Source organism: Cnephaeus nilssonii, assembly GCF_951640355.1.
Source record: "Cnephaeus nilssonii genome assembly, chromosome: 19".
NCBI lineage: Eukaryota > Metazoa > Chordata > Mammalia > Chiroptera > Vespertilionidae > Cnephaeus > Cnephaeus nilssonii.
In genome coordinates this window covers 34,335,922-34,363,727 of record NC_137090.1, presented here as the reverse complement: position 1 = coordinate 34,363,727, position 27,806 = coordinate 34,335,922, and the positions used below count along the sequence as shown (strand labels likewise).

The window sequence follows — 27,806 nt, the reverse complement described above, 5'->3', positions numbered from 1 at the left end:
GATCACTTGAGCCCAGGAGTTCTGGGCTGTAGCGCGCTATGCCAATCGGGTGTCTGTGCTAAGTTGGCCAACAATATGGTGACCTCCAGGGAGCAGGGGACCACCAGGTTGCCTAAGAAGTGAACTTCCCCAGGCTGGAAACGAAGCAGGTCAATACTCCTGTGCTGATCAGTACTGGGCTTGTGCCTGTGAATGCCACTGCATTCCAGCCTGGGCAACACAGCGAGACCCCATCTCTTTTAAACCCTCAGTAATGAATCTTGAACCCTCAAGAAACAAATGATACAGTGATACTACCACCTATTCATTGCCTGAACCTTAAAAAAGAAACAAACAGCCCAGTCGGCATGGCCAGTGGTTGAGCGTCGACCTATGAACCAGGAGGTCACCTCTCAATTCCCGGTCAGGGCACATGCCCAGGTTGCTGGCTCGATCCCCAGTGTAGGGCATGCAGGAGGCAGCTCATCAATTATTCTCTCTTATCATTGATGTTTCTATCTCTCTCTCCCTCTACCTTCCCTTCTGAAATCAATAAAATTATATTTAAAAAACAGCAATAAACTATAAAGCTAATCTTGTATGTTTTAGATTACAGACAAAAGTCCCTTCCCAAATAAGTCCCTTTACAACAACCACAACAAAATATCCTTCAGAAAAATTACTTCCCAGCTTCTGAATATGACCACTCTTTCAAAAATATATTGTTGAGTGGGACCAGAGACTGGTGGGAAAGCTGGAGGCGGGTAATGTAGGTTTTAGCTCCAACTCTGGGCCAAATCATCCAGCTCCTGTGAGCCACAACAGCCTCATCTGCTGAATGAGGATACACTCATAGGACACTCGAACAATCAAATGTGATAAAGTGTGCAAAGTCCTAGGAGAAGCACATAATACATATAAGAGACCTTAATGATGATAATTCCAGTGCAACGACAGAATCAAGGCAGCTCTTTGGAATTTTTTACAAATTTGACCTTGAGATGTTTATGCCAGGGAGCTGGGAATTCTAACAGAAAGGAAACTAAGTAGACAAGCAGGATAAAGGAAATTGGCTGGTGCTGGGGATGAGGAGAAGGGGCAAGGAATGGCTCTCTGGAGACAAGAAGCCAGGTACAGCCCCCGCCGTGTGGGTCAGCTGGTTGGAGCACTGTCCCGTACACCAAAAAGGTTTAGGCTCGGCACATACCTAGTTTGCAGGTTCCATCCCTGGTCGGTAAGAGGCAACTGATTGATGTTCCTCTCTTTCTCCCTTCCTCTCTCTCTAAAATCAATAAACATATCCTCGGGTGAGGGTTAAAAAAAAAAAAAAAAGCTAGGTGGAGAAGGAGTTTCTAATGTGACATTTTAGCATATATTAATGGAGAAATGAACAATTCCCTAAGCCAAGAGGGACAGCAGATGGACTCCAGTGTGAATCACTCTGTCAAGTGCCAGGATATCAGCTAAAGATATTACCAAAAAAGAGAAGAAGAAAAAGAAGAAGAAACCACACCTGTGTCTGTGTCTGGTTTATACTTCAAGACAATTCTGCTTACACTCACATAAACTACAGAATTCTTGGCCAAAACACTTGGATGCTATCGCACAGTTAGACAGAGCTTCAGCATATGAAGAAAGCCTTGTGATTAATGCATTAGCTCAAGGTAATCATTAGTAGGATAATGACTTTTGTGGTATCCTGCTGAGAAACAATATGGTCTAACAACCAAGCAAATATTTCAAATGTATACAATCAGAACTCTGGTTTCCTTGCCTGATACAGAAAAAATATATATATATCCTATAAAGTTAAAGCTATTTAAGTTTCTTTTTAGAATTAGGCTATTTTTAGGAAGAAATGTTTCTTTGAAAACAATATTTCTAAGCTTTAATTATCTCTGTAAGGGTTGTTAGTAGTGTAGGGAAAGAGGAATGGTGAGAAAGGAAATCCATGAAGCCTAAGCTTCAACAAGATAATTGAATAACTAGCGTTGGATTCCTGATCCCACAGGCTCAACAGTGGGTTTTGGGATCACACTGCTGAGCTGAATCTTTATGCTCTGAGTCTTTTGGTCCTTTGGACGTGTGGAGAGCAAGTCAGTAATTGAAGTGAAAAACTTCGTTCAAAATCATTCAGTGATAGAACAAGGATTTGAATTTTTGAACTAAACATTACTCACCTATTGTTAGGTCTACCAGGGTTGACAATAACAGATCAAAATTATACACAGGTGGGCCTCATTTTAAAAACAATGTGTTACTGGAATTCATGACAAAAAGTGGACATCGGTGAAGTGAACCGAGGGCGTTCCAGGGCTCCACTCTCAGGGGAGAGTGTCTGTGGATAGATGTAAGAAGTGAAACATAAAAGGCAGCACTGAAAAGGCATCTGGGGCAGTAGAGCACGGGCCACTTGCTCAGTGTTATGGGTCAGAAGAGTCCCAAGATTTCTTTCCTATCCCCACCGTCTGTCTCTGTTAACATCCCGATGGGATTCCTGAGGGAGTCATAGGCACTAAGGAACTTTTTGCTCATTCATTTGGGGCACAAATGTTTCAAGTGTGGACCACGATGATGTAAAAAAGCAATTCATTCTTTCATTCACCCACTAACAAATGGATGTGCCATATGCTGGGCACCCGCTGCCCTCATGAAGATTATGGTCAGGCGAGGAAGATGGACTTTAATAAAATAATCACAAAAACGTGTGATGAGGGCCATTCAGGAAAAGTACAGGTTTTTATAAAAGGATGCAACATAGGGTCACAGAAAACTTCCCCAAGGAAATGATGTTTGAGCCAGAACTGAAGGATGCTCCAGAGTTAAATATGTGAAGAGGATAGAAGTGAGGTAGGTGTGGCCAGAGCTTTCCAGGCATAGAATAGCATCTGCTTGCCATTCATTCAGCAGTTATGGACTAAGCATCTACTCTGTTCCAGGTACTCTTCTAGGCACTAGAAATACAACCCTGAATAAGATGGAAAAGGAAGGGAGGCAGTGATGAAAATAAAACTTAGGAACTGGGGTGGACTGGGGTGATCAGAAAAGGTCTCTTGGAGGAGGTGATAGTTGAGCAGACACCTGAATAAGAAGGAGCCAATCAGGCAAAGACCTGGGGAAGAGCATTTTCAGCCGGGGGACCTGGTGCAAAGATTGAAACGAGCTTGTTGAGTCTGAGGGACAGGGCATGAGATAAGACGCAGCAGGAGCTCAAGCACATAGCCTTTCCTGGGCCATGGTAAAGGTTAGATTTTTCTTATCACAATTGGGCAGTGAGTGCGAGTTTTAAACAAGGAAATGATAGGCTCTAATTTAGATTTTTAAAATGTCATTCCAACATTATGAACTGGAATGGAAGCAAGAAGACCAGCTTAAGAGTCTGCTGCAGTGTTCTAGGCAAGGGCCCATGTGGGAGTAGACGAAGCTGGCATTGTGGAGAAAAAAAAAAAAAGGTGGCCAGATTTGGGACATATGTAGGAGATAAGGTCCAGAGGACTTGTTGAGAGAGTGGATGTGAGGGTGAAGGAAAGAAAGGAATCAAGGATCATTCACTTCTTGGCCTGAGCAACCATGTGGCTGGTGTTACCATTAACTGAGTAACAAACCCTGGGTTTGAGTCCAGCCTCTATCACTTGGGTACGTTGCTAAACTTCTCCAAGCCTCAGTTCTTCTATAAGAAATGTGAAGGGATAGAAATACCCGCTGCACAGAGCTGTCATGAGGCCTAAACGAGATACTGCATGTAAAGCATGAACTATGCATATAAAGTTGCTTAACACATCGCCTGGTGCAAAGGGAAACCTCAGTAAGTGTTCACTAGCATTTCATAGGGGCGGGCAACTAAATAAGGCAGAACTGTGGTTGTGTTTCTCTGGATGAAGCAACTCTCAGAAGAGGAAGAAATGGGAGCACAGGGCCAAGAAGTCTTGTAAAAATGACTCCTTTTAATCACAAGTAAGATCCTGTCCCGACTGTTTTGTCTCTTTGAGATCTCTCCAGGAAATGAAAGCGACGGGCCCATCAAATTACAAGGCACAGGACCACTGAGTTTCTCTCCTTCTTCCCTAGTCTCCATCAAAGCCCTGGAGTACCACAGGAACCGCTACCCTACTGGTAAATGTGACAGTACAAAGCCCTGAGGGCGGATACAGACTCCTGCTATTTAGAACGCCACACTAGTGCTCAGATTAATTTGCTGTGATGAAGGAAAAGCCTTTGCAGAGAGCAATCAGCGCACAACTCAGCCTTCTGTGCATGAGCCCTGTTGTCAGAGCCAACCAGACCACACTTCTCATTCTCGCTTTGCAGCTGCTGTAAACCATAGAGAATTACAAGTTTGGGTTTAGATTTTAAATAACTCAAATGACATATTCCATGAGCTCTGGGGCTGCTAAATGAAACCAAAAATTTGTCAAGAAATGAATAACTTTCCAATTTTAAGAGAATTCATTTTTTTTCTTCTTTTGTGTGTTTTTTTTCCCCCTTCTGAATTCATTATTTTATGCTATGAGAGCTGATGTTAAGTCCACACAGGAAAGAAAAAATTCTTCACATAGTAAGTGAATTCCTACTAATTAAACCACATGGGATTCCCAACACCTCCAAAACCACAAGGGCCACAGGACAGTCAAATTGTCTCATTTACTGCTGGGAAGGCAGAACCTGGCTTTAGTTAGTCATCTATCCGTATCCGTGTCTGTCTGTACAAATCCCTTTCTGAGGCCCTGGCTGGACACTTCCAATTATCAAAGAAGGAACTCTGAAACTTAAGACTAATCTGCTTCCTTTCCCTGGAGGAGAAAGCATTCAGTTATGAGAGTTCCAGGCCCTGGGCAGGTAGCTCAGTTGGTTAGAGCATCACCCCTATATGCCATGGTTGTGGGTTCGATCCCCAGTCAGGGCACACACAAGAAGCAACCAATGAATGCAGAAATAAGTGCAACAACAAAATCGATGCTTCTGTTTCTCTCTCTCTTTTTCCCTTTCTCTCTAAAATCAATAAATTAAAAAATAAAAGGAATGAAAGTTCCATAATTTCTGCATTTCTTATTTCATAAATATTTTATTCCAACCCAAGTCCTAATTTGTCCTTAAAGAGATGGTCTGGAGGCTTCAGCTATAGGGCTGTGAACACAGCACTATGCACACCTGGTTTAATATTGCTAGGACTCCCCTCTTGGTTTCACCGTGTTCATATCTCACATTGGGATAGTTATGTATAGGTTTCTTTCTCCATAAGCATCTGTAATATTCAATTTTTCATCTTTTTCCAAGGCCCTCCACAAAGAGGGACCTTGAAAAACATTTTGAATAAATTCTGATCAGATGAGAAACGCTTAATAAAATGTTCTTCAGACACCTTGGGAACATTTTCTACTTTCTGTAAACAAAGCAAAAAAAACCTTGTGTGTGTGTGTGTGTGTGTGCTTGTAAGAAAGTCTCAAAAATATACCCCAAACTATTAAACAGTGGACATTTCTCAAGAGAGGGATTTAGAGTAATTGAGAAGAGATAGTTCTTTTAACATATTTTATTCTGTTTGAGCTTTAACAGCATGTATTTCTCTCTTCTCTCTCTCTCTCTCTTATAGATAAATTAACTGGAGTGTGAAGATGATTTATAACTAAATCAGAGAGTATTTTCTAAAACCCTTAATATTTTAAAATTGAGATATAATTAACATACAATTCACCATTTTAAGATGACTTACAATTTAGTGGTTTTTAATATATTCACAAGGTTGTACCACCATCACCACTATCTAATTCCAGAACATTTTTCACCCCAGAAGAAACCCCATATCTATTAGCTGTCACTTCCTGATCTTCTCCTTCCCCGAATCCCTGGCAACTACTTATCTATCTTTATGGATTTGTCTATTCTGGACATTTCATATAAATGAAATCACATATGTGGCCTTTTATGTCTGGCTTCTTTCACTTAATATAGTGTTTTCAAGGTTCATCCATGTTGAACTATGTGTCAGGCTGAATAATATTCCATTGCATGGATATACCACATTTTGTTTATCCATTTGTCCATTAAAAGACATCTGTGTTGTTTCTACCTTTTGGTTACTATGAATAGTACTGCTGTAAACATTCACGTACAGGTATTCGTATCAACATGAAAATTTTAAAATCTCTTGGGTGTACACTTAGGAGTGGAAGCATGTATTATATTCTAACTAAAAAACACACCCATTTTTCAGATCGCTTTGTCTTTTCTGGCAGAGTTATTAGCCCTTTAAATTAGGCATCAGTACATGAGCACCATGCAATGCACTAAAAGAGTGACTACTTCTGAATCTTTTTTTTTTTTAATCTTTATTGTTTAAAGTATTACATAGGTCCTCCTTTCCCCCCCATTAACCTCTGCTAGCCTGTTCTACTTCTTCTGAATCTTAATAAACCATCACTAATATCAAGACTCAGCAATGGGAGAGACTAAGCAGGTGCACTCAAAAGAGACAAGAAAACAGAAAGCAGTTTAAAACACAGGCTAGCTTAAACTTGAAAATGCTCCTAGCTTTTGATCCTATAATTCACTTGTACCGTAAGAGAATAATCTGAAATGTTAACAGACTTGTTCACTGTGGCCTTATTTATAAAAGTGAAAAGCACCTAAGGGATAATTAGGGAAATTATGGACCATCTATACAGCTAAGTATTGCATAGTGATTGAGAAAACACTTAAGATACGACATGAGGAAAAGTAGAATATAAAATTATATTTACATATCACATATAAAAATTACCTTAAAATGGATCGGCATCTAAATGAAAGGAGCTAAAACTAAAAAACTCTTAGAATGAAGCATAAGTAAATGTTTATGACCTTGGATTCCTAGAAGAAAACACAGGCAGTAAACTCTCTGATATTAGCTTTTAGCCACTATGGAAATCAGTAAGGAGTTTCCTCAAAAAAATAAAAAATAGAACTACCATATGACCCAGCAATTCCACTTATGGGTATCTATCCAAAGAAAATAAAACACTATTTCCAAAAGATATATGCATCCTTATGTTCACTGCAGGATTATATACAATTAGAGGCCCAGTGCACTAAATTAATGCACTGGGGTGGGGGGCCCCTCAGCCCGACCTGCGCCCTCTTGCAGTCTAGGACCCCTCATTCCTTACTGCTCGGCTCGCTGCTCCTTAGTGCTGCCGTGGAGTTGGGAGAGGCTCCCGCCACCTCTGCTGCACTCACCAGCCATGAGCCCGGTTTCTGGCTGAGCAGCGCTCCCCCTGTGGGAGTGCACTGACCACCAGGGGGTAGCTCCTGCATTGAGCATCTGCCTCCTGGTGGTCAGTGCACATCATAGCGACCAGTCAATGGTTGCTTAGGCTTTTATTATATAGATAGTAAAGATATGGAAGCAACTTAAGTACTCACTGATAGATAAATGGATAAAGAAGATGTAGAACATATATACAATGAAATATTACCCAGCCATAAAAAGAGAATAAAATCTTGCCACTTGTAGCAACATGGATAGACTTAGAGGGTATTATGCTATATGAAATAGGTCAGACAGAGAAGGACAAATACTGTATGATTTTCCTTACATGTGGAATCTAAGTAACAAAACAAATAAATCAAAGCAGGAACAGACACATAGACATAAAGAACAAGCTGATGGTTGTCAGAGCAAAAGGAAGCGAGGAGGAGGGTGAAAAAGGGGAAGGAGAATAAGAGGTACAAACTTCCAGTTATAAAGTCAACAAGTTATGTGGATGTAATGTATAGTATAGGGAATATAGTTAATCTATACCAGTGATGGGCAACCTTTTGAGCTTGGTGTGTCAAACTTCACCAAAAAACTGAGCATAAGTCAGGTAGTGTGTCACTTTGAGGAAAAAACATTATTTTGCAAATGTTTCATCCTCAGGAGCAGCAAATGTTTCATCCTCGGCATGCGGCCGCCTCAGTGGCCGAGTGTCATCAGAAATGGCTACGCGTGTCAGTGCTGACACGCGTGTCATAGGTTTGCCATCACTGATCTATACTAATAAAAGGGTAATATGCTAATTAGACAGGGAGACCTTCCGGACAAAGCCATGGTGGCGGGGCTGAGGCAGAGGCGGTTAGGGGCGATCAGGCCAGGAGGGGAGGGCAGTTGGGGGTGATCAGGCCAGCAAGAGGGGCAGTTGGGGGTGATCAGGCTGCAGGGGGGCAATTGGGGGCAATCAGGCCGCAAGGGGGGCAGTTGGGGGCGAGCAGGCCAGCAGGAGGGGTCAGTTGGAGCCGAGCAGGCCGGCGGGAGGGGGGGTGCAGTAGGGGGCAAGCAGGCTGGCCAGGATGGGGCAGTTGGGGGCAAGCAGGCTGGCTATGGGGGCAGTTGGGGGTGATCAGGCCGGCGGGGAAGGCAGTCAGGGGCAAGAAAGCCGATGGGGGGGGGCAGTTAGGGGCAATCAGGCAGGCAGAAGGGTTAGGGGCAATTAGGCAGGTAGGCAGAGGCAGTTAGGAGTGATCAAGCAGGCAGACAGGCAAGCGGTTAGGAGCCAGCAGTCCCAGATTGGGAGAGGGTGCAGGCTGGGATGAGGGACACCCCGCCTCCCCATGCACAAATTTCATGCACCAGGCCACTAGTAATATAATAACCTTGTATGGTGTCAGGTGGCTACTAGACTTATTGTGATCACTTTATATTTTAATTTAAAAATGTTTATAACTTTGGATATGACACCAAAACTCAAATAACAAAAAAGAAAAATAAGGCCCTAGCTGGTTTGGCTCAGTGGATAGAGCATTGGCCTACAGAATGAAGGGTCCCGGGTTCGATTCCGATTCCGGTCAAGGGCACATGCCTGGGTTGCGGGCTCGATCCCAGTGGGGGTGGTGCAGGAGGCAGTCAATCAATGTTTCTCTCTCATCATTGATGTTTCTAACCCTGTCTCCCTCTCTGAAATCAATATATATATATATGAAAAATAGGTAATTTGGACTTCATCAAAATTGAAAACTTTTGTACATCAAACGACACTACCAAAACAAACAAACAAACAAACAAACAAACAAAAACAACAACGACCCACAGAATGGGAGAAAATATTTGCAAATCATATACTGGATACATTATAAAATACATGAATACATAAATATATCTAGAATATATTCAAAAACTCCTAAAACTCAATAATAAAAAGACAATTTAAAAATGAGCAAAAAACTTAAACAGACATTTCTCTATAAAATATATACAAATGGCCAATAAGCACATGAAAAAAATATTCAACATCATTAGTTATTAAGAAAATGCAAATCAAAACCACAATGAGATATTACTTTACACCATGAGGATAACTGTAATTAAAAAACAAAACAAAACAGAAAACAGCACATTCTGGCGAGGATGTGGAAAAATCAAAACTCTCCTACATTGGTGGGAATGCAAAATGGTGCAGCTGCTGTGGAAAACAATTTGGCAGTTCCTCAAAAGTTAAACAGAGTTACCATGTAACCCTCAGATATATTTCCAAGAGAACTGAAAACATATGTTCACACAAGAGTTAGTACACAAATCACAAATGTTCACAGCATTATAATAGCCAACAAATAGAAACAACTCAAATGTCCATTAACTGGCAAATGGCTAAACAAAATGCATATCCATATAATAGAATGTTATTCAGCCATAAAAAAAGACTGAAGCACTGCTATGTGCTACACAATGGATGAACCTTAAAAATACTATGTTAAGAGGAGGAAGCCAGGCACAGAGACCACAATGATGATTCCCTTTATATGAAATGTCTAGAATAGACAAACCCATAAAAACGGAAAATAGATTAGTAGTTGGCTGGAGTTGGGGGAAGGAGGAAATTGGAAGTGATTGTTTGGGGTGGGGTGTGTTCTTTTGGGACAATGAAAATGTCCTGGAATTGGATAGTTGGAATCGTGGCACAATCTTGTGAATATGCTAAAAAAAAAAGGGAATTGTATATTTTTAATGGTGAGATTTATATGAAATTTTGTTATATGAATTATATTCAATTTTAAAAATAAAATAAGCAGAGAAAAAAATGTATTTAAAAAGTGGAATTTCAATTTGTAAAATGTATAGAATGAACACACTCAAATTCTCATCTGTTTGATGGGAAAATAAATGACATTTTGTCTGCCTTTTCATTCTTGCCTATAATTTCCAAATGTTCTCTCTTGACCATGAGGTACTTTCTTCTCAGAAACAAACAGAAGTTAATTCCCCATTAGGATGTGATTCACATGAAGAAATGTATTCCTTTAGCAGCAAATGAAGCATTTATAAATGTTTTAAAACACTGAAGGGAGCTCCCTGGATAAGGGAACGCTATTTCCTTGTTCTAGACAGAAGTCCTTGCTCTTAGGCAGAACTGCAGAGCCCCTGCCCCCTCCTCCTCTCACACATGCTCCCTAATGCAGGTGTTCGGTTGTTGGAAGACTGAGCTGGAGGCTAAGTCACTCTGTGTGGGTTTTTATAAGTAGTGAACCTTTTGCAAATATTCTTATGCTCAAACAGCATGGTCAAAAATTACACCTACAGCTTCTATATTTATAATGTAATTTTTAAAACTGGGCAAATATAAATGTATATTAAAATGACCCCTATAAGCCAAAGAACAATTCTATTTAGAAAGGCAACTTATGCAATGGCCAAGAAAAGGAGAAATGCAGCTGCATTAAGTGGGGAAAAATTTAATTTCATTTAAAAATTTTTCCAAATTCAGTGTGCCAATTATAACAACTTAACCCGATCTACTCTGCTTTTATGGAGGCTGAATATAGTGTTTATCTTGAATCTAATCATCAAGTCACTAATTATCATCAAGTCCCTAATAATCATCAAGTCACTAGTTAATTCACACAGAGACATTTGCTTTTAATTTCAAGACGATTACAAGCTATTTTGAATCCCTCCTCAAGGGTCAGGAGTTGAGGCAATTAGCAAAACACAGGGGCAGCTCACTTCTTCCAGTAATAGTGACAGCACAGGACATTATAAACTTGTTAGGGCTAGAACAACAAAACAAGCCCTGTCCTTAAGGTTTTTTCAGTCTGCATTTCTATCAGATGTCCAAGTCACATCTGTCCAAAAAGAGCTAAAGATGAATCATTACACTCATCTTAGAAGGAGCTCCTCTGTGGCAGATCTTTCCAGGTGAGCTCCTCACTCCTCAAACTCATCCTCGTTGTTTTACTGTCAATCAATCAAGGATAGAGGGGGGTGGGCTTGGGAGCATCTCTGGTCAACTGGCTCCTTGGCTGACTTCTTACCTCCTCCATAACTTTCCAAGGAATTCACTAACTTTCTATGAAATTTGGCATATTAAAGGGTATCAAGATATACTCTGGTTCATTTTGTAGTTTATTCTGATACCCTGAAATAAAATGGTGGCCACAAAAGATTTTCCACACAAAAATCAACAAACAAAACAAACAAAAACCCCCACACATACTGGTATATCCCAGGAGCAAGGCAGCATGGGGAGGAGGTAAAGAGACAAGGAATGGCAGGTCTTCAGGAGGGGTGCCCAACAGCTAGACTAGGAGCCAGGCCACTTGGAACCCCTGGCTCAGCCCAGGCGAGGCTCCTTCTAGCACTGTCTGTTGGGAGCATGGTCAGTGGCCCTGACTAATCCACCAGGGTCTCTGCTACAGGTGAAGGTGTCCTCCTACTTGGTCCATGGCAAGGTGATGGCAGGACCAAGCTCAAAGTGAACATTACCTACAGCAAGAAGCACTACCTTCACATCTTCCCACAGCAGGCTGCGGTGAACTGATTCTCCAAGACCTGGCCTGCCTTGCTGAAGAGCCCACAGGAGTTCTGTTGCCTTTCTAGAAACTAGTTTTTAAGGGAAAAATCCTTGTGGGCTATGGAGCAGTCATTGTCAGGCCCTGGAATGCAGAATGATAACTAGAACAGAGATGATCAAGGGAAAGAGTTTGACTTAAAGAAGTTGAATGATTTAGAGAAGTCTGTGGAGAATCTAACCAACTGAGGGGTGAATAAAGAGCTCATAGTTGAGCAGGATTTTCTGGCCAAGGATTTGTAACCCAAAACTCTCTGCAAACTTGATAGGAGGGAAAACAACTGAACAACTGGAAGAGAATTTATAAATCTATTATGCCAGAAAATTTCAAAAACAGAAGACCAAAAAGGAAGAGATGAGTGAAAAAGATTCAAGTGCTCCTAGCTGACCAGACCCCACGCCACAGAGCACAGCATTTGCCGGCACACAGAAGGCTGTAGTTCAGGACCGTGGCCCTGGCAGAGTGGGTGAATGTGGAGAGAGGCTCTCTCCTCCCTCAGTAGGTTAACAGTCAGCCTGCCATTCTGACATCCCTATATTGGTTTTCTACAAAAAAGCATTGTCTCCACAAACTTGCTCCTGCCAGCTTTTCATGGTCTGTGTGTTTATTCTGTTCCGTGTCTCCACCTTGTTTAGAGGGGCTTTCTCTGCCCACGTTACTCTGGCTTTTTTGACCTTTGGAACGTTTCCTAGCACAAGTGAGGCCTGAAATGTCCTGGGACCACCCCAAGCTTACAGGCTACCCTGGTCATCTGATACAACAGGGCCATTTGTGCCTCTGTAACCCTGTAGCTCCCTAAATGTAAAAGCAAAATCACCAGAAAGGAAAGTCTAGTCAAAGAAGGGGAGGAATAGCTGAAAACAGGTATCTGGCTCAAATGTTTTTTAAGCATCCTTTGTTGGGACCCATTTCCCAGACAGTTAGCTAAATTACCTTATGCTCTACCAACCCTGTTCAGTTGGAACCTGGGACCTCAGGGGACACTCCCAGCTGGGACCTGTGCCCAGTGCTTAAACTTCTTTGCCCCCAAACACATCTCCGTAGGGCTGAACCCAGAGTTGCAGGAGTCTCTGCTTGAAACCAGGCCAGAAGCATGGCTTGGGTAGGGCAGAGAGAGAGAGCCAACATGAGGAAATTAAGGTGGTGTTGAAGTCAACCACCTACTTCGCAGGAGAGAGACAGGTTTCTTTCAATGTCATTGCTGTTACCCATGTCCTTCTGTGACTTGCATTGTCTTTAAGGGCATTTTCATTTGTTTTGTGGCCTATTTTTTCCCACAATACTACAATTGCCTGGGGCAGGGTGGGCTATAAGGAGTCAATGGAAGAAAAAAGTGGACATATGTAATACTTTCAACAATGAAGATTTTAAAAATAAATAAATAAAAATCCATTTTGAATGTGAGTTGACAGAGAAGTGTGTATATATACTAGTATGTGTATATTACATACATATTTCTATTTTTAAGTACAGAAAGAGTGCTTTGTGGTTCAGCTGTATCTTATTTTAATAAAGTCATAAGTGGCACTGAATAGGTAGAATCTTATGGTCTTGCCTTAAAACTGAGAGCTGCTGCCTCTACTCTTTAAGCCCAGTGCCTTGAGGGACTAACTCCTGATGCGCCTACTCTGAGGCAGGTCTTGGGGGGTTGGGAGGGGAGGACAGACAGGATCCCATTGTCGTCCTAGAATTTTAGGACTGGAAGGGTGGGGACTACAGAAGATAGTAGAGGGGTAAACAAGTGAATGGGACTCTAGGCCCAATCTCTGCTCTTAACTCTCCTTCTTCAATTACAATAGCTCAGTTTTTCTGTATTTATATATAAGCTGTGTGGCCTCAGGTAAGTTTCAAATGAGTATAGCACCTACCTCCTATAGTTGATGAAGTAAAGTGAGTGACTTTAGGAAAATACACCTACAACAGTGTGGGACACAGTGGATGTTCAAAATAAGTTAGCTATCATTCTGTGTGGATTCCACATTAGAGTCTGTTAGAGAAAAAAGTTTGGAAGTCTGTTTTGGACCATTTCCCTCATTTAAAAAAATTGAAAAATAACATACTTTTGTTAAAGTATGTAAATGCAAAAAATATGTTTTAAAAATATGTAAATGCATTTGTATAAGAAAAATTCAAGCAAAATACCAGAGTAGAACGAAAAAAAAATTTCTTTGCTTCTCCACCTACTCTCATTCCAACTTCCTTCCCCAGAGACATCCACTGCTATCATTTCCAGACCTTTTTCTTACACCCTTACATACATAAACATGTTTTGCTTTTTACATAAATGGAATTATACCATATGTATTGGCCTGCAAGCTTACATTTTTCATTTAGCCATATCTGAGAAGTGTCTTTTTTTCCTGTGATAGCACATCTAGATCTACCTCCCATTCTACCACTTTTTAACTGCTGTGTGCTACTGCACCGGACGGATAGGGCAGAGAGGAGAGCCATTCTTTATTTAACCATTCTTTAAGAATGGACATTACAAAAATCTCCTTTTTTTTGCTTTTAAGGCTGCAATTCACCTCTTTCTTGGTATGGATTTTTCTTTGTAGACTTCACAGCTAGATGTAAAATTGTTGCCTCATAGTGCATGCACATTTAAATTTTTTTTTTTAGAGGAAGGGAGATGGAGAGAGAGAGAAATATCAGTGATGAAAGAGAATCATTGATCGGCTGCCTCCTGCACACCCCACACTGGGGATTGAGACCACAACCCGGGTATATGCCCTGACTGGGACTCGAATCATGATCTCCTGGTTCATAGGTCAATGCTCAACCACTGACCCACACCGGCTGGGCATGCACATTTAAATTTTTTGATACATAATGAAAATTTGCTCTCCAAAAAGACTGTATCAATTTGTATACTAGTACTAAAATCCCGTCTTGTTATTCTTATAATATTTTTTGCCAACCTGATGTATGGAAATTAGTATCTTCTTGTATTTTTTTCACATATTTATTAGCCAACTATTATTTCTTCAATGAATTTCCTGCTTACTCTATACTCATTTTTCTTGAGTTATCTTTTTCATATCGACTTGTAAGAATTCTTTTTTTTAATTTAATATATTTTATTGCTTTTTACAGAGAGGAAGGGAGAGGGATAGAGAATTAGAAACATCAATGAGAGAGAATCATTGATTGGATGCCTCCTGCACAACCCCTACTGGGGATGTGCCTGCAACCAAGGTATATGCCCTTGACCAGAATCGAACCTGGGACCCTTCAGTCCACAGGCTGATGCTCTATCCACTGAGCCAAACCGGTCAGGGCGACTTGTAAGAATTCTTTGTGTATGCTGGATATTAATCATTTGTCTTATATAGCTTAAACTGTTTTTTTCCTAGTTTGTGGCATGTCCCTTAATTATGTTTGTGGTCTCTTTTTCCACACAGAATTTCTCTCTTTTTATGTTGTCAAATGTTTCAGTCCTTTTCTTTATGGCTTCTGGGTTTTATGTCTTGTTTAGTCCCCCTAGTACTCTGTTATTAAAAGAGAGACTATTCTTTTCAGTTAACTGAGAAGGCAGTACACTGAGTTACAGCAGAGTCAAAACTGGACCACACGTCTCTCTTGGTTGCTGATCTAAGGATTTTCCTACCCAATCACATCGCTTCTCTGTTGTAACCAGCAGTTGTTGTTTTTTTAAATCCAGTTTTAAAGGAAACTCAAGAGCTATAACTCTCAACTTTGATTTCTTGTCTGCCTGCACAAGATCTGTGAGCTCTTTGCATGACTAGGAAGCAGAGATGAGTCAGCCATGATTCCTGCACTCAGGGAGCTCAAGTCTGTGTGTGTATAATGTTGTAAACAGAAACTACCATAAAACATAATAATTTTGCTTCCCCATGGATGGGAAATCTGAAGAAAGTATATTATGTGTTAGCAGGGAACCTGGGTTTCCAAAAAAGAGGTTTTCAGAGAGACACTTTGGGCCTGCTCTTTGCTTACATGGAGAGTAAGTGATTGAACCACCACAGTCCAGCTTTCCAGGGGAGGACAGTCCTCTGACCCGTGTCCTTTGTGTTTCACCTTTTGGAATCTCTCTGACATGCAAGTCTGTACACGTGGCTTTGAAGTTTATAGAGACACCTTGACCTGGTTTGCTCACCAGAGACATTAAGAAGCCAAACTCTGTAGTAAAAACATGTGCTAATTATAATAAAATTCAATAGTTAATAAAATAATAAGGTATTTGTGACTGATTAAGTGAGGTCTCTGTGACTCACAAAATTGTGAGTCTGTAAAATGGGGCCCATCCTATCCTATCTAATAAAAGAGAAACATGCAAATTGACCATACCTCCGCTATGCCCACCAGACACGCCCACCAGCCAATCAGGAACAAGTATGCAAATTAACCCAACAAATATGGCGGTGGCCACAGAGCTGGAACAAGCAGGAGGAAGCCAAGCTTCCCACCCGCCCTGGCCGGCCCTGGCCTCTGCTCAAAGCTACAAAGTTTCAATTATAGAAGATAAGTAAATCCCAACAAAAATGGCAGCAGCCACTGAGCTGGAGAGAGCAGGAGGCTTAGGTTGCCCCTGGTGATGGAGGAAGCCAAGCTTCCTGCCTGCCCTGGCCTGCCCTGGCCTCCACTCAAGGCTACAAAGTTTCAATTATAGAAGATAAATAAATCCCAGATACCAGGGCCTCCACTTGGGTTGCCAGGGGGCATGGCCAGACTGCAAACCACCACAGGCCCCTCGCCCAGGCCACCCAACGCCCCAAGGGAACCCCCACCCTGATCCGGGACACCCTTCAGGGCAAACCAGCCAGCCCCCACCCATACACCAGGCCTCTATACTATCTAATAAAAGAGTAATATGCAAATTGACCATCACTCCAACACACACGATGACTGCCCCCATGTGGATACAAGATGGCCACCACAAGATGGCCAGCAGGGTAGGGCAGTTGGGAGGGACCAGACCTGCAAGGGAGGGCAGTTGGGGGCGATCAAGCCTGCATGGGAGGGCAGTTAGGGGTGACCAGGCCAGCAGAGGAGGAAAGTTGGGGGTGACTGGTCCTGCAGGGAAGGGCAGTTGGGGGGGGGACCCAGTCCTGCAGGGAAGAGCAGTTAGGCATCAATCAGGCTGGCAGGGGAGTGGATAGAGGTGATCAGGCTGGAAGGCAGAAGCGGTTAGGGGCAATCAGGAAGGGAGGCAGGCGAGCAGTTGGGAGCCAGCAGTCCTGGATTGTGAGAGGGCTGCCCAATTGCCTGTTTAGGCCCGATCCCACCGAGATCAGGCATAAACGGGCAGTCGGGCATCCCTTGAGGGGTCCCAGATTGGAGAGGGTGCAGGCTGGGCTGAGGGACACACAACCCTGAGTGCACGAATTTCGTGCACTGGGCCTCTAGTGCTTAGAAAAAATGATAGGCCATTCTAAAAACATGGACTACTCCCCAGTTCAATTTTCAGTCAGGGCATATGCTCAGTTGCAGGCTGGATCCCCAGTGGGGGCATGCAGGAGGCAGCCGATGGATGTGTCTCTCTCATTGATGTTTTTCTCTCTCTATCCTTTCCCTTCTCCTCTCTCTCAAACCAATAAAACATACATTTTTAAGGCAGATTCCATAAAAAAAAAGATAGACATATTTTACAACTGTCAAATCTCAGAGGAAGGCAAGGGTAGGTGGGTGGGTGGGAAGAGATCAACCAAAGAACTTGTATGCATATATGCATAACCCATGGACACAGACAATAGGGTGGTGGAGGCCTGGGGTAGGGAGCAGGGGTGGGCTATAAGGGGTCAATGGGGGGGAAAAGGGGACATATGTAATACTTTCAACAATAAAGATTTTTTAAAAATAAAATAAAAACATGGACTACTGCATAAGAGACAAACAAATCACCATACCATGAAAGACTAGAATAAAGCTATCCAACCCATGGGTTTCATGCTCCAACCTCCCTCAGGGAGTTCTTACCAGAGCACCATCTGTCAGAGTGCAGCCAGAGAAGCGTTTGGCAAGAAATCCCTCAAAGTTAGTTGTTCTCTGAATAGCAAAAAGAAGCAATTTCACTTCAATTTCCTTAGCTCTGGTCCGCATAATCTTGGCAAGTTCTGTCCTTCAAAATAAAGAGATAAGAATATTGTCAAACAAATGGATCATTCAAGATAAGACAAAGTAAATGTTTTTTTTCAATGTTTTTTAATTTTTTAAAAATTTATTTATTTGGGAGAGAGAGAAAGAGAGAGAGAGAAGGAGAAAGAGAGAGAGGAGAACATTGATTTGTTTTTCCACTTATTTATACATTCATTGGTTGTTTCCTGTATGTGCCCTGACTGGGGATAGAACACATAACCTTGGAGCAGGGGTCCTCAAACTTTTTAAATAGGGGGCCAGTTCACTGTCCCTCAGACCGTTGAAGGGCCGGACTATAGTTTAAAAAAAAACTATGAACAAATTCCTATGCACACTGCACATATCTTATTTTGAAGTAAAAAACCAAAATGGCAAAAACACCCGCATGTGGCCCGCGGGCCGTAGTTTGAGGAAGCCTGCCTTGGAGTATAGGGACAATCCCCTAACCAACGGAGCTATCCATCCAGGGCACAAAGTAAATGGTTTTAGCTTATATATATATTTGTTAAAGTATGTGGTCATTTCAAATCCTGAGATCTGTTACCAACTCATTTTGATTCCTGGGAAATAGAAATACATATCTATCTATCTACATAAAAGGCTAATATGCAAAGTGTCCCCTGGGGAGTTCAACCAGGAGACAGGGACTCCATCGCTCGCTAGGATATACGCTGACAAACAGGGAGCGGCGTGGAACGAAGGAAGGCCCCAGCCGGCAGCAGGGGAAGGGAGGCCCCGGCCGGCAGCGGGAAGGCCCCAATCAGCCCTGATTGCTGGCCAGGCCTACGGACCCTACCCGTGCATCAATTTTGTGCACCGGGCCTCCAGTTCTAAATAAGAATTTTAAGGTGAAATTATCCACCAGTCAAAAAAAAAAAAAAAAAATCAAGGATTATGGACACCAATTTGTTTAAATTGTTATTAGTATTTTTAAATATTTAAACCTTTCAATATTTTGTTAATTATATATATGAAACAGTATTTTATAAAAATGCATATTTTCTATGTAATTTCACAAGTCATTAATCACTGAATTACAAAGCCCTCCATCTTGCAAAGCATAATCTTCTCCTCAAACAGAGAGCAAGAACCCTGGAAATACAGGTGAGAGACCAGACCTTCCATGTGAAAAGTGACACGTATGTGTTTAGGTTGTTCCTGCCTGTCTATGTGCCTCTCATATGCTCTGTTTCAGAATGTAAGTTGTCCGGGAGCAGTGACATAAGAGTTCTGAACTGAGCTATGATCATCACCCCCCACAAATGAATGATAAAATCAAACAAGGCTTATCTGAGAATTATATATCTGTAGGATTTTGAAACAGTGAAAGCTTAGTAGAAACACTGCCAGCAGCTGACACAATAGCAGGTTTGGTGTAGTATATACTTCCAGTCTCCTGCAGACTTCATTTTTCAGAGTTAGCTTGCAAGTCACTGAACTGTAGGCTAAAGAGAATTACTTACCAGTTTCTCGAAGAATTCATCTTTCTTTGCTAATCAGGACTTAGGAAGTGACAACCACAACTGACCTTGAATCAATACTAAAAGGTTATCGAAATCTATTATAGCAAACTAGTAGCCCATCGCGTGATATCACGCGCAGTAGGCCACCCGCCACTTCCGCGGGAGCCGGCGGGAACTGCAGCATGCCACTGGGAGCCGAGCTCCTTCCACGGGAGGTGGGCTGGTCCCCTTGTCCCCCAGAGGCCCTCCGCAGCCGGGGCATTGCCATGGTGATGAAGCAAGCGTCCTGCCCCGGCTGCTCCACACCCCAGAGGCCCTCCATCGCTGTGGCGACAAAGCAAGCATTCTGCCAGGCCACTCACACTGCCCACTCTCAGCAGCGTTCCCCCAGGACTGGGGGACTCCAGTGAGGCTGAGGGGACTGGGTGTCGTCATCTTGTGGCTATGGGCGCCTCCGTCTTTTGTGATGGAGTGACAGTTAATTTGCATATTACCCTTTTATTAGATAGGATGTGTTTCTTAAAACAATAGCCACAAAGAATGTACAACACCGAGTAAACCCTACTGTAAACTATGGAGTCTGGGTGATAATAATGTGTCAGTGTAAGTTCACTGCTTGCAACAAGTGCACCACTCTGGTGGGGGAATGTTGATAATGAGGGAGGCAATATATGTGTGGGGCGAGGGTATATGGGAAATCTCTGTATCTTCCTGTCACTATTGCTGTGAATCTAAAATTGTTATAAAAAAGAAATTCTATTAAAAAACCCAAACCACAAAATCAACAGCCAGTTTTCCTTAAAACATATTCCACACACAATGTGCTTAAAGCTTGCAACTTGATTATAGTCTCTGTGATTTTAAGACAAGTGACTATAATGAATTACTCTAAGGTGGCTGAGTTATGGTTAGATATGAAATTTTTTTATTAACCCGGAGTTAATGTAATTGTGAACTATTAAAAAGAAATATATAACTAATAAAATCCTGTTACCACCACTGCTATGGTATAGTTGCAAGTAAAAAATATTTTGACTCTAGCTTTAGCTTTGTCATAGATATACTGATAAAACCTTCTTGAATATAAAGGACTATGTGGCCTTGGGTTACACTCATGGACACAGAAGACAGGTCTTTAAAATGCTTAGAACACTCAAATGCCAATATTATTAACTACCCAACGATTATAAGTACTGTAGAGTGGGAAATTTGTTCAACAAATATTTCCTGATGGTTTACTATGTCACTGAAGTGGGTTCTAACCCTGTCCTTATGGAACTAGTTATCTATCAAGTTAGAAAAGCAAATTGATAATGGGTATATACAACTGCAAACTGATATATGTGATACAGACAAAGAGGAAATGTGGGCAATGAATCACTCACTACAGGTAAATTTGGTTGATGAATCTTGAGTTGGTGAAGCCAAGAAGACAGGCTGTTCAGGCAAGGGCTAGGCCAAAGGAAAGTCCTGGAGCGAAGATGGAAGCAGAGTGGGGCGATAATTGGATATGAGGGTGCCATCAATCACTTGGTGGGATCAGGAAGTGATTCCAATCCACAAGACAACATGGATCCGCTAAAGACAGGAAGACTGATTTCAATTAACACCCAAACTAGCAGAGTTGATATCTACCTTGTGACGTGGCAAAATTCTACTGCAATCCTCTCGGTCATGTACCACTCACGTGGAAACATTCGGCCGAATTTCTCCTCATAGTCCACAAGCTGGCGTTTTATCCAGGCATAGCGTCTGTCGATTTTGTCCAGCCAGGCAACCTTAGAAAATTAGGGAACAAAGTCCACCCCAGTATTAGAAGTAGTATTGACAGTTTAAGGAAAGCAAAAACACGGAACCAAGAAAAACATAGCCAAACTCTCTACTTTTCATGGTTTCAAAGCATCTAGGCTATGTTTTTATTTGATCCAGAGATTTTTACCCTGGGGTCCATGAATAGGCTTCAGAGGTCTATAAATTTTCTGAAACTGTATGTAGAGTTTTAGGCATAAATGCCTTTTGCTGGAGAGAAGATCTGAGGCATTCATTAATTTCTCCAAAGGGTCAGTGACCCCAAAACCATTAAGAAACACTGAACTATACAGTTAGCCCCTAGCATTCACGGTTCAACAATCAACTCTTTAAGACAGTAATAATAATAAAGTATAAATCAGGAGGCTTGAGAGCATTCAATTTTCAATACAATTCCAATGTCACATCTGATCTCATTTGGTCAATACTTACATCTTGGTTTTCTTGAAAAAGGACTAGATACTCTGACAAATGCTGTTTAATAAACTTTTTAATGATTTCCTGTTTGATTCGGGGGTCCAAAATATTAGCAATCAGACATGCATCTCGTAGGACATTGCTGGGTCCTCCTGGCCTCTGTAAAAACAAACACACACCAGTTCAGAAGCCAGAAACAACCTTTGACTCTCCTGGCCTCTGACAGCTGCTACTTCCCGCTCCTCTCTTGACGTTATTACTGATCCCACTCCCCTGACACTCATATTCCTCTGCTGTGGATGGATATTTTAGCTGCTTGCTCCTCGATGAAAGAATCAGTAAGCTACAGTGCAGTAGCCAATATAAAAGCTACTCTGTCAATCAGCAATGAGACATTTTGAAAAACATGGCCTGTAACGATCACAGGAAATTTTGCTTTCCCAACACCAAAACTGAAATCGCCTTGTGGAAGAGCCCAGAAGGCAGAATGACCCAGTCTCACACCACCTGTGCCACTTTCCCTGATTCCAACCCCAGAATCCTATTCTTTTTTTGACTGTGTCTCAGAACTATGATACACTTGCAACAAAATTATTATTGTAATGTAAGTAAATTTATTAGCTTTCAAAAATTACATTTAATTACTGGGGTTTTTTTTAAGGGGGTAGGAAGGGAATGTCATGAAGTAATCTTTAATTATAGAGCAGTAGTTTGGTTATTATGAAAAAAAAAATGACATATTTTCTCTTATTCTTTCACAAAATGGATCTTCAAGAGTTAAATGGCCTCCAGAAAAATGTTTCCTTGCTTTCAGCTATGACATGGAGAGAGGTAAGATTCCTATTCTTAAGATGCTATATTTGTGCCAAACAATACGGTGGCATTTAAAACCTAAAAGCAAGTTCCATCAGATTTGTTTTACGGATACTCAGCCACTCAGACATGTAGCTAAGGTAAAATATTATACTATCAGCCCTTTGACCTAAAAAGAACAGTAGAGGGGCATTGAGGGGCTGTATCTATACATCACAATGGGAAGACCTTTGTCATTTGGGAAGGCCTTTGTCATTACTGCCGAAGGCAATTCAATCTCCATGAACCTTTCTTTATGGCACCTCACTGCATGAACTTGGCTGGCTGAGTGGACCACAGTAAAAAGAACACCTGCAATCTACTCTTGGCTTGGCTAAGTAGCCACGTAGCTTTGGCACAGTTATTGAACCTCATCTGAAAAATAATGGACTTTAACTAGGTGAATGAGTAAGGTTCTTCCAAATCTTTGTGTTTTGTTTTATTTTTGTCAGTTCTGTCCAATTTACCCACCTGCACTGAAATTTATGTTTCATAAGTGTTACCGAAGCTGCCTCAGAGCTCAGTTGTTAAAATGCTGACTAGCCGCACATTGAGTGGCTGATATGTCATCCTCTGCTCAACTCCTGCTTGTGGGTAAAAGTGTCTGATCTAATAGAGAAGTCACGGAAGCCAAACCCTGAGCTCATGGGTTCAGATTTTTTCATTTTACAAGGACTTCATAGGTTACTTTAAATAATTAAAAATATATATATATCGTGAGTTCTATTTCTGAAATAGAAGTAACAGCACAAGGTCTTTAAGAAAAGTCAACAACCATTAAAAAGGACAAAAGAAAACTAAAAACAAAAAACAAAAAAACCCACTGTTACCCAGTTAGAGAAAAGGAAAGCAAGTTGTTAAAGAAAACCATTTTAACTTCATCTGCCTGGTGGGATCTGGGATAAAGAGATGCTGTAGGTCACAGTTACTTTCTTCTAAGTAATGAAGCTGGGCTTTATCCACATCTTTCGGAAACTTCCTGAAACGGATGAACAGCAGATCCGACACTAGCAAGAGTCTAGTGCTGATAATCTGTGAATACCTTACAATCTCTATTCACAGAATGGCTTTCCAACATCCCCTCCCCAGACTTACATCCAATGAATAAGGATACACAGTCCTCAAAGGAACAAGCTTTACATATAAAATGTGTGATTACCAAAAGACAGGCACAATATGGACAGACATTAAAATCAGGAGCAGGTTTCCTATAGAAAGTAGTAATCTACAAAGCGGGGGCAGCTACCCCCACCTACTTCTTAATTTTCTTTTTTGGAGCACACAAAAAAATGATTAAGATATTTCCAGTTATTGAGTTATAACACAGATTCCGAAAATGTTCCTTGGCTCCGTAAATAAAAATACATCCACCATCTCCGCCCACCAAGGGCAGTGAGGAACGCTGCCTGCCCGGGTGTACTTTGGCTCATATCTGCATTGAACAATTCTTTCTCTTGAAATAGCTCAAATAATAGAGGAATAAAAGCTTCTGAATGCTCTTCCCTCCCTGACACATGCAAAGCATTAAGATTATGTCTGCTACAGTTTAAAGGTAGAGCTAAAGGCAGTTCACCAAGCACAATGCCAGCCAAGTGAGGCAAAGCTTGTTACATGAGAAGTGTAACCAATAGCTCACAAGCGAAACACTGCGGGCTCCCCAGACACAACACAAACAGCTATGCCACCAGTGAGAACGAAAGGGATTAATGCCAAAGAACAGGATTCTATTGTTAAAAACGAGTCTCCGAACTGTGTCACTCTGTTACATAAGCCTGTGGCCTGCCCTCCCGGTTGTCTTTTCACCAAACTGAAACCAGTAAGTTATGTAACAATCCTAAAAAACGCTGCAGCTTGAAGATTTAAAAAAAAAAAAAAAAAACACACATGAGAAAAAAGGAATTTACTGGGCAGACAAGATATTAGGTTTGACACGCATTAAATTAAACCAAAACACATCCTCACGCCTCACATTTTGATGCTGGAAGAACATAAATGAGGAATCAACATCGCTTGGGGATATTTGAAATCAAGAATGGTCTCATTATCCTGAAGGTTTGGCAAACAGACTGATGGCTGCCAGCAAACACTTTTGGAATGATAAATGGGAATAGTAACTGTAGTGAGTGTGAATTAGGTAAGAATGGTGGTAATATTAAAGATTGGAGAGAACATGCAAAACTATACCTTGGTACCCTGGGAAGGAAACGCTTCTTCAAAATCAGCCAGGATTTGCTGTCCTAACTCAGTCTGGGCAGCCTTCACTCTGTAGAGAAAAGAACACATATCATTGTCTGGTAATTTTCAAATATTCTAAGTAATTATGCAAAGATCTACAGAGGTCAGAACTAGTGGAGTCTTTAGAGACAGGAAGGGGGAAGGTGGCTAGATGAGAGGTCACACACTAGTTAGTAGCAGGTTTATGACCAGGATCCAGGTTTATCTAATTTAAACACAACGTGGGTTTTCTATATCCATAGATTTTCTATATCCAAGTTTTTTTAGGTCATGTCATGAGGTAGTACATATTAATCTTTACAAAATATCAGTAGGTAGTAGTTATACTATAGGAAAATGCTATATAATAAGGCCCAAATCAGATATAAATCCATTTTGAATTACCAGTATAACTGCTCACCTGCTCCTTGGAGTAAAGAATGGGAGGAAAGCTCCATACTGTTTCAGAGTTGTTGTTTTTTCCAACCAAGAAACCAAGATCAGGTTCATAAGTTTTAACAAATGGCCGAGACCGGTTTGGCTCAGTGGATAGAGCGTCAGCCTGCGGACTCAAGGGTCCCAGGTTCGATTCTGGTCAAGGGCATGTACCTTGGTTGCAGGCACATCCCCAGTAGGGGGTGTGCAAGAGGCAGCTGATTGATGTTTCTCTCCCATCGATGTTTCTAACTCTCTATCCCTCTCTCTTCCTCTCTGTAAAAAAAATCAATAAAATATATTTTTTTAAAAAAGTTTTAACAAATGAATAAAAAGAATGTTTTTTAGAGTAGAAATAATAAAGACTAAAATGATAAAGATGAACTGCTAATTGAGAGTGAAGGCCATTGAATGAAGATTTAAGTTCACTCAGAAGATTGTGAATATCAGGACTGAGTGAGTTATGATGAAAATCAGTTAAAAACGGAGGGTCAGTACTTGGCACAGTGGTTTGCATGTACATTAGGAGCTCAATAAGTATTTTTCTGCTTAAATGAAAGGAGGAAGCAGCACAGCTGGGATGAGAAAGTAAGTTTGTGTCATCGTGATCCCCTGCAATGCTCATGTCCTCCACCAGCAGCCGGCCATGCCCCAGCCAGCCTCGGGAGCTGGGGTGGAGCAAGGCTCTGAGGCCACTGCTAAACTGCCCTGAGCCCGAGGCGAATATTTTATCTTTGCTAAAAGCACCATAAAACAGTGTTCTTCCTTTCTTGGTCTCCACCCTGCTACTTTGGAATTAACTTTATGAAGTTTCTAGAAATAGTGAATAGCTCAAAACCACAATTTCTTTGGCTACTAGGCAGTGCCTAGCAACCTACTGAGATTTTTTTTTTTAACGAGGGGATAGGCAGAACCCAAAACAGTCTGATTTTTCTGTGGCATAGTCATAATTATGCTCTTATTTTAAATACTTTACAGGATTTTTCCACTATCTTCAAAATGTTTAAAACCACCCTGATAGGGGAGTTTGCGGCCTTTTCAGTTAGTGTTCAAGAGGGCTAGAAAAGACTGCGATAAGGCTATAACTTGCATGGCTCCCAAATCAGAATCAAGGCCATCCATCCAGAAGTGCCCAAAAGACAATGGGAAATATTTCTGACAGGAAAGAGAACCAGCTTTTGTAAAATTGTACCTTGGAGGTCTTGTGACTCCATGTAATGGGCTAGGCAGACAGACTCCCCTGGTGCCAGGTCACAAGACTGAGCCTCCAGAGCCTCAGGCCCCTCTCTTCCTACTCTCCTCTTGGCAGCACTATTCCCTCCTGAACCACAGGGACGATTCCTGGAGGGGGCACTCTGGGCCATATTCTCAGGACTCCTGAGCATCTCAGTGATACTGACGGGCCCAGCTCTGCCTCTGTCACCCCATCATCCCTTAACTCCATCTTCTTACTGGATTTAAAACTGGGGTGCCTGAAAAGACAACCAGAGGCTTGGTACTTCCCGAGTGCAGAAGAGAGGTGAAGTATCAGACTGTGATCTGCAGACCCCCTAGTCATCTTCAATCCATTTTTTAAATTTTTTTTATTGATTAAGGTATTACATATGTGTCCTTATTCCCCCATTACCCCCCACCCCCTCATTCATGCCCTTACCCCCCTATTGTCTGTGTCCATTGATTAGGCTTATATGCATGCATATAAGTCAATCCATTTTTAAAGTCACCTCTTGAGATAGTCTCGATTCAGCTGTGCCACTAGTGAGCCAGGCATAATCATAAGGAAGCCATTTCCCCTAAGAGACTACAGCTAAGAATAGTGAAATAAGAGGGTGGAGATGGAGGCCTGTACAAGATGCCTTTCAGCGTCCTCTCTAGTACTGATTATTCCACAACACCCCTCTTGTAGCACTAGCTGCCAACAGCATCCATCTTTACAGGAGACAAGTCAGATGCATAATTCATGTTGGAGTCGAAGAATAAGCTTCCGCACATAAAGGTTTCCAAGCGTAGTTTTTGAAGTGATTCCGATGAAAGAGCAACCATTTCCTTTATTGACATTAATGATGGTGTCTGTAAACCCAAACCACAATTCCATGTAACATTAGGGTGAGATGTGAACAGCAGTCTTTACAATCAGTTGCCTAAACAGGATCCTAGGGGGGGAAAAATCACTTGAAAGAATCTATCGTCAACTTGACTCCTTTATTTATATTCCTTCCTCTTTTAACAATAAAAAGTAAATGCCTACTGTAAAGAGAGGGAACAGCTGAGACTCTGTTAGCAGAGCACATAGAAAGGTTGAGCTACCAAGATTTCCTAGTCACTCTTATGAAAACCAATCTACAACTGGTAGAGAATAGGACAGTAAATAATAATTCCTCCTGGCATCCAAATAAGTTCTGCCTGGTTGAGTGTTGATCACTCTTAGGAAATAAAAGATTCACTGTACTGCCTAGAAAGAAAGGTCAACCAACTGACTCCTAGCATCCTTCATGCCATGTGACTACGGGTTGTTTAAAGGTGCCCTTTCCTAAATGTGTTATCAGTTTTCATAAGGGGTGGTAGCAAAGGGGCAGCAAATTAGGAAAATTATTTAGACATTTGTAGCTAAAGTAACCCTGATGCTTCCATTACCTTGTGAATGACAGTCCCAAACAAAATACAAAGGTTCACAATAAACTGACCTCCCAAATACTTGGTGTGTCCAGGACAGAATGGTTAATTAGCCACATTAGTCTGAGC

At 41.6% G+C, this 27,806-nt stretch overlaps 1 protein-coding gene across 1 annotated transcript in view; it reads right to left on the bottom strand.

The window, feature by feature from the left end:
• Window positions 1–27,806, bottom strand: part of VPS53 (VPS53 subunit of GARP complex) — a 148,432-nt gene that overhangs the window by 68,033 nt on the left and 52,593 nt on the right. The window contains exons 8-11 of the mRNA XM_079798870.1: window positions 24,600–24,678; window positions 21,579–21,722; window positions 20,973–21,115; window positions 17,716–17,857 (exon numbers count right to left, since the gene is read on the bottom strand). Of these exons, the coding sequence (XP_079654996.1) occupies window positions 17,716–17,857; window positions 20,973–21,115; window positions 21,579–21,722; window positions 24,600–24,678 (508 nt within the window). The remainder of the gene's footprint in view (window positions 1–17,715; window positions 17,858–20,972; window positions 21,116–21,578; window positions 21,723–24,599; window positions 24,679–27,806) is intronic.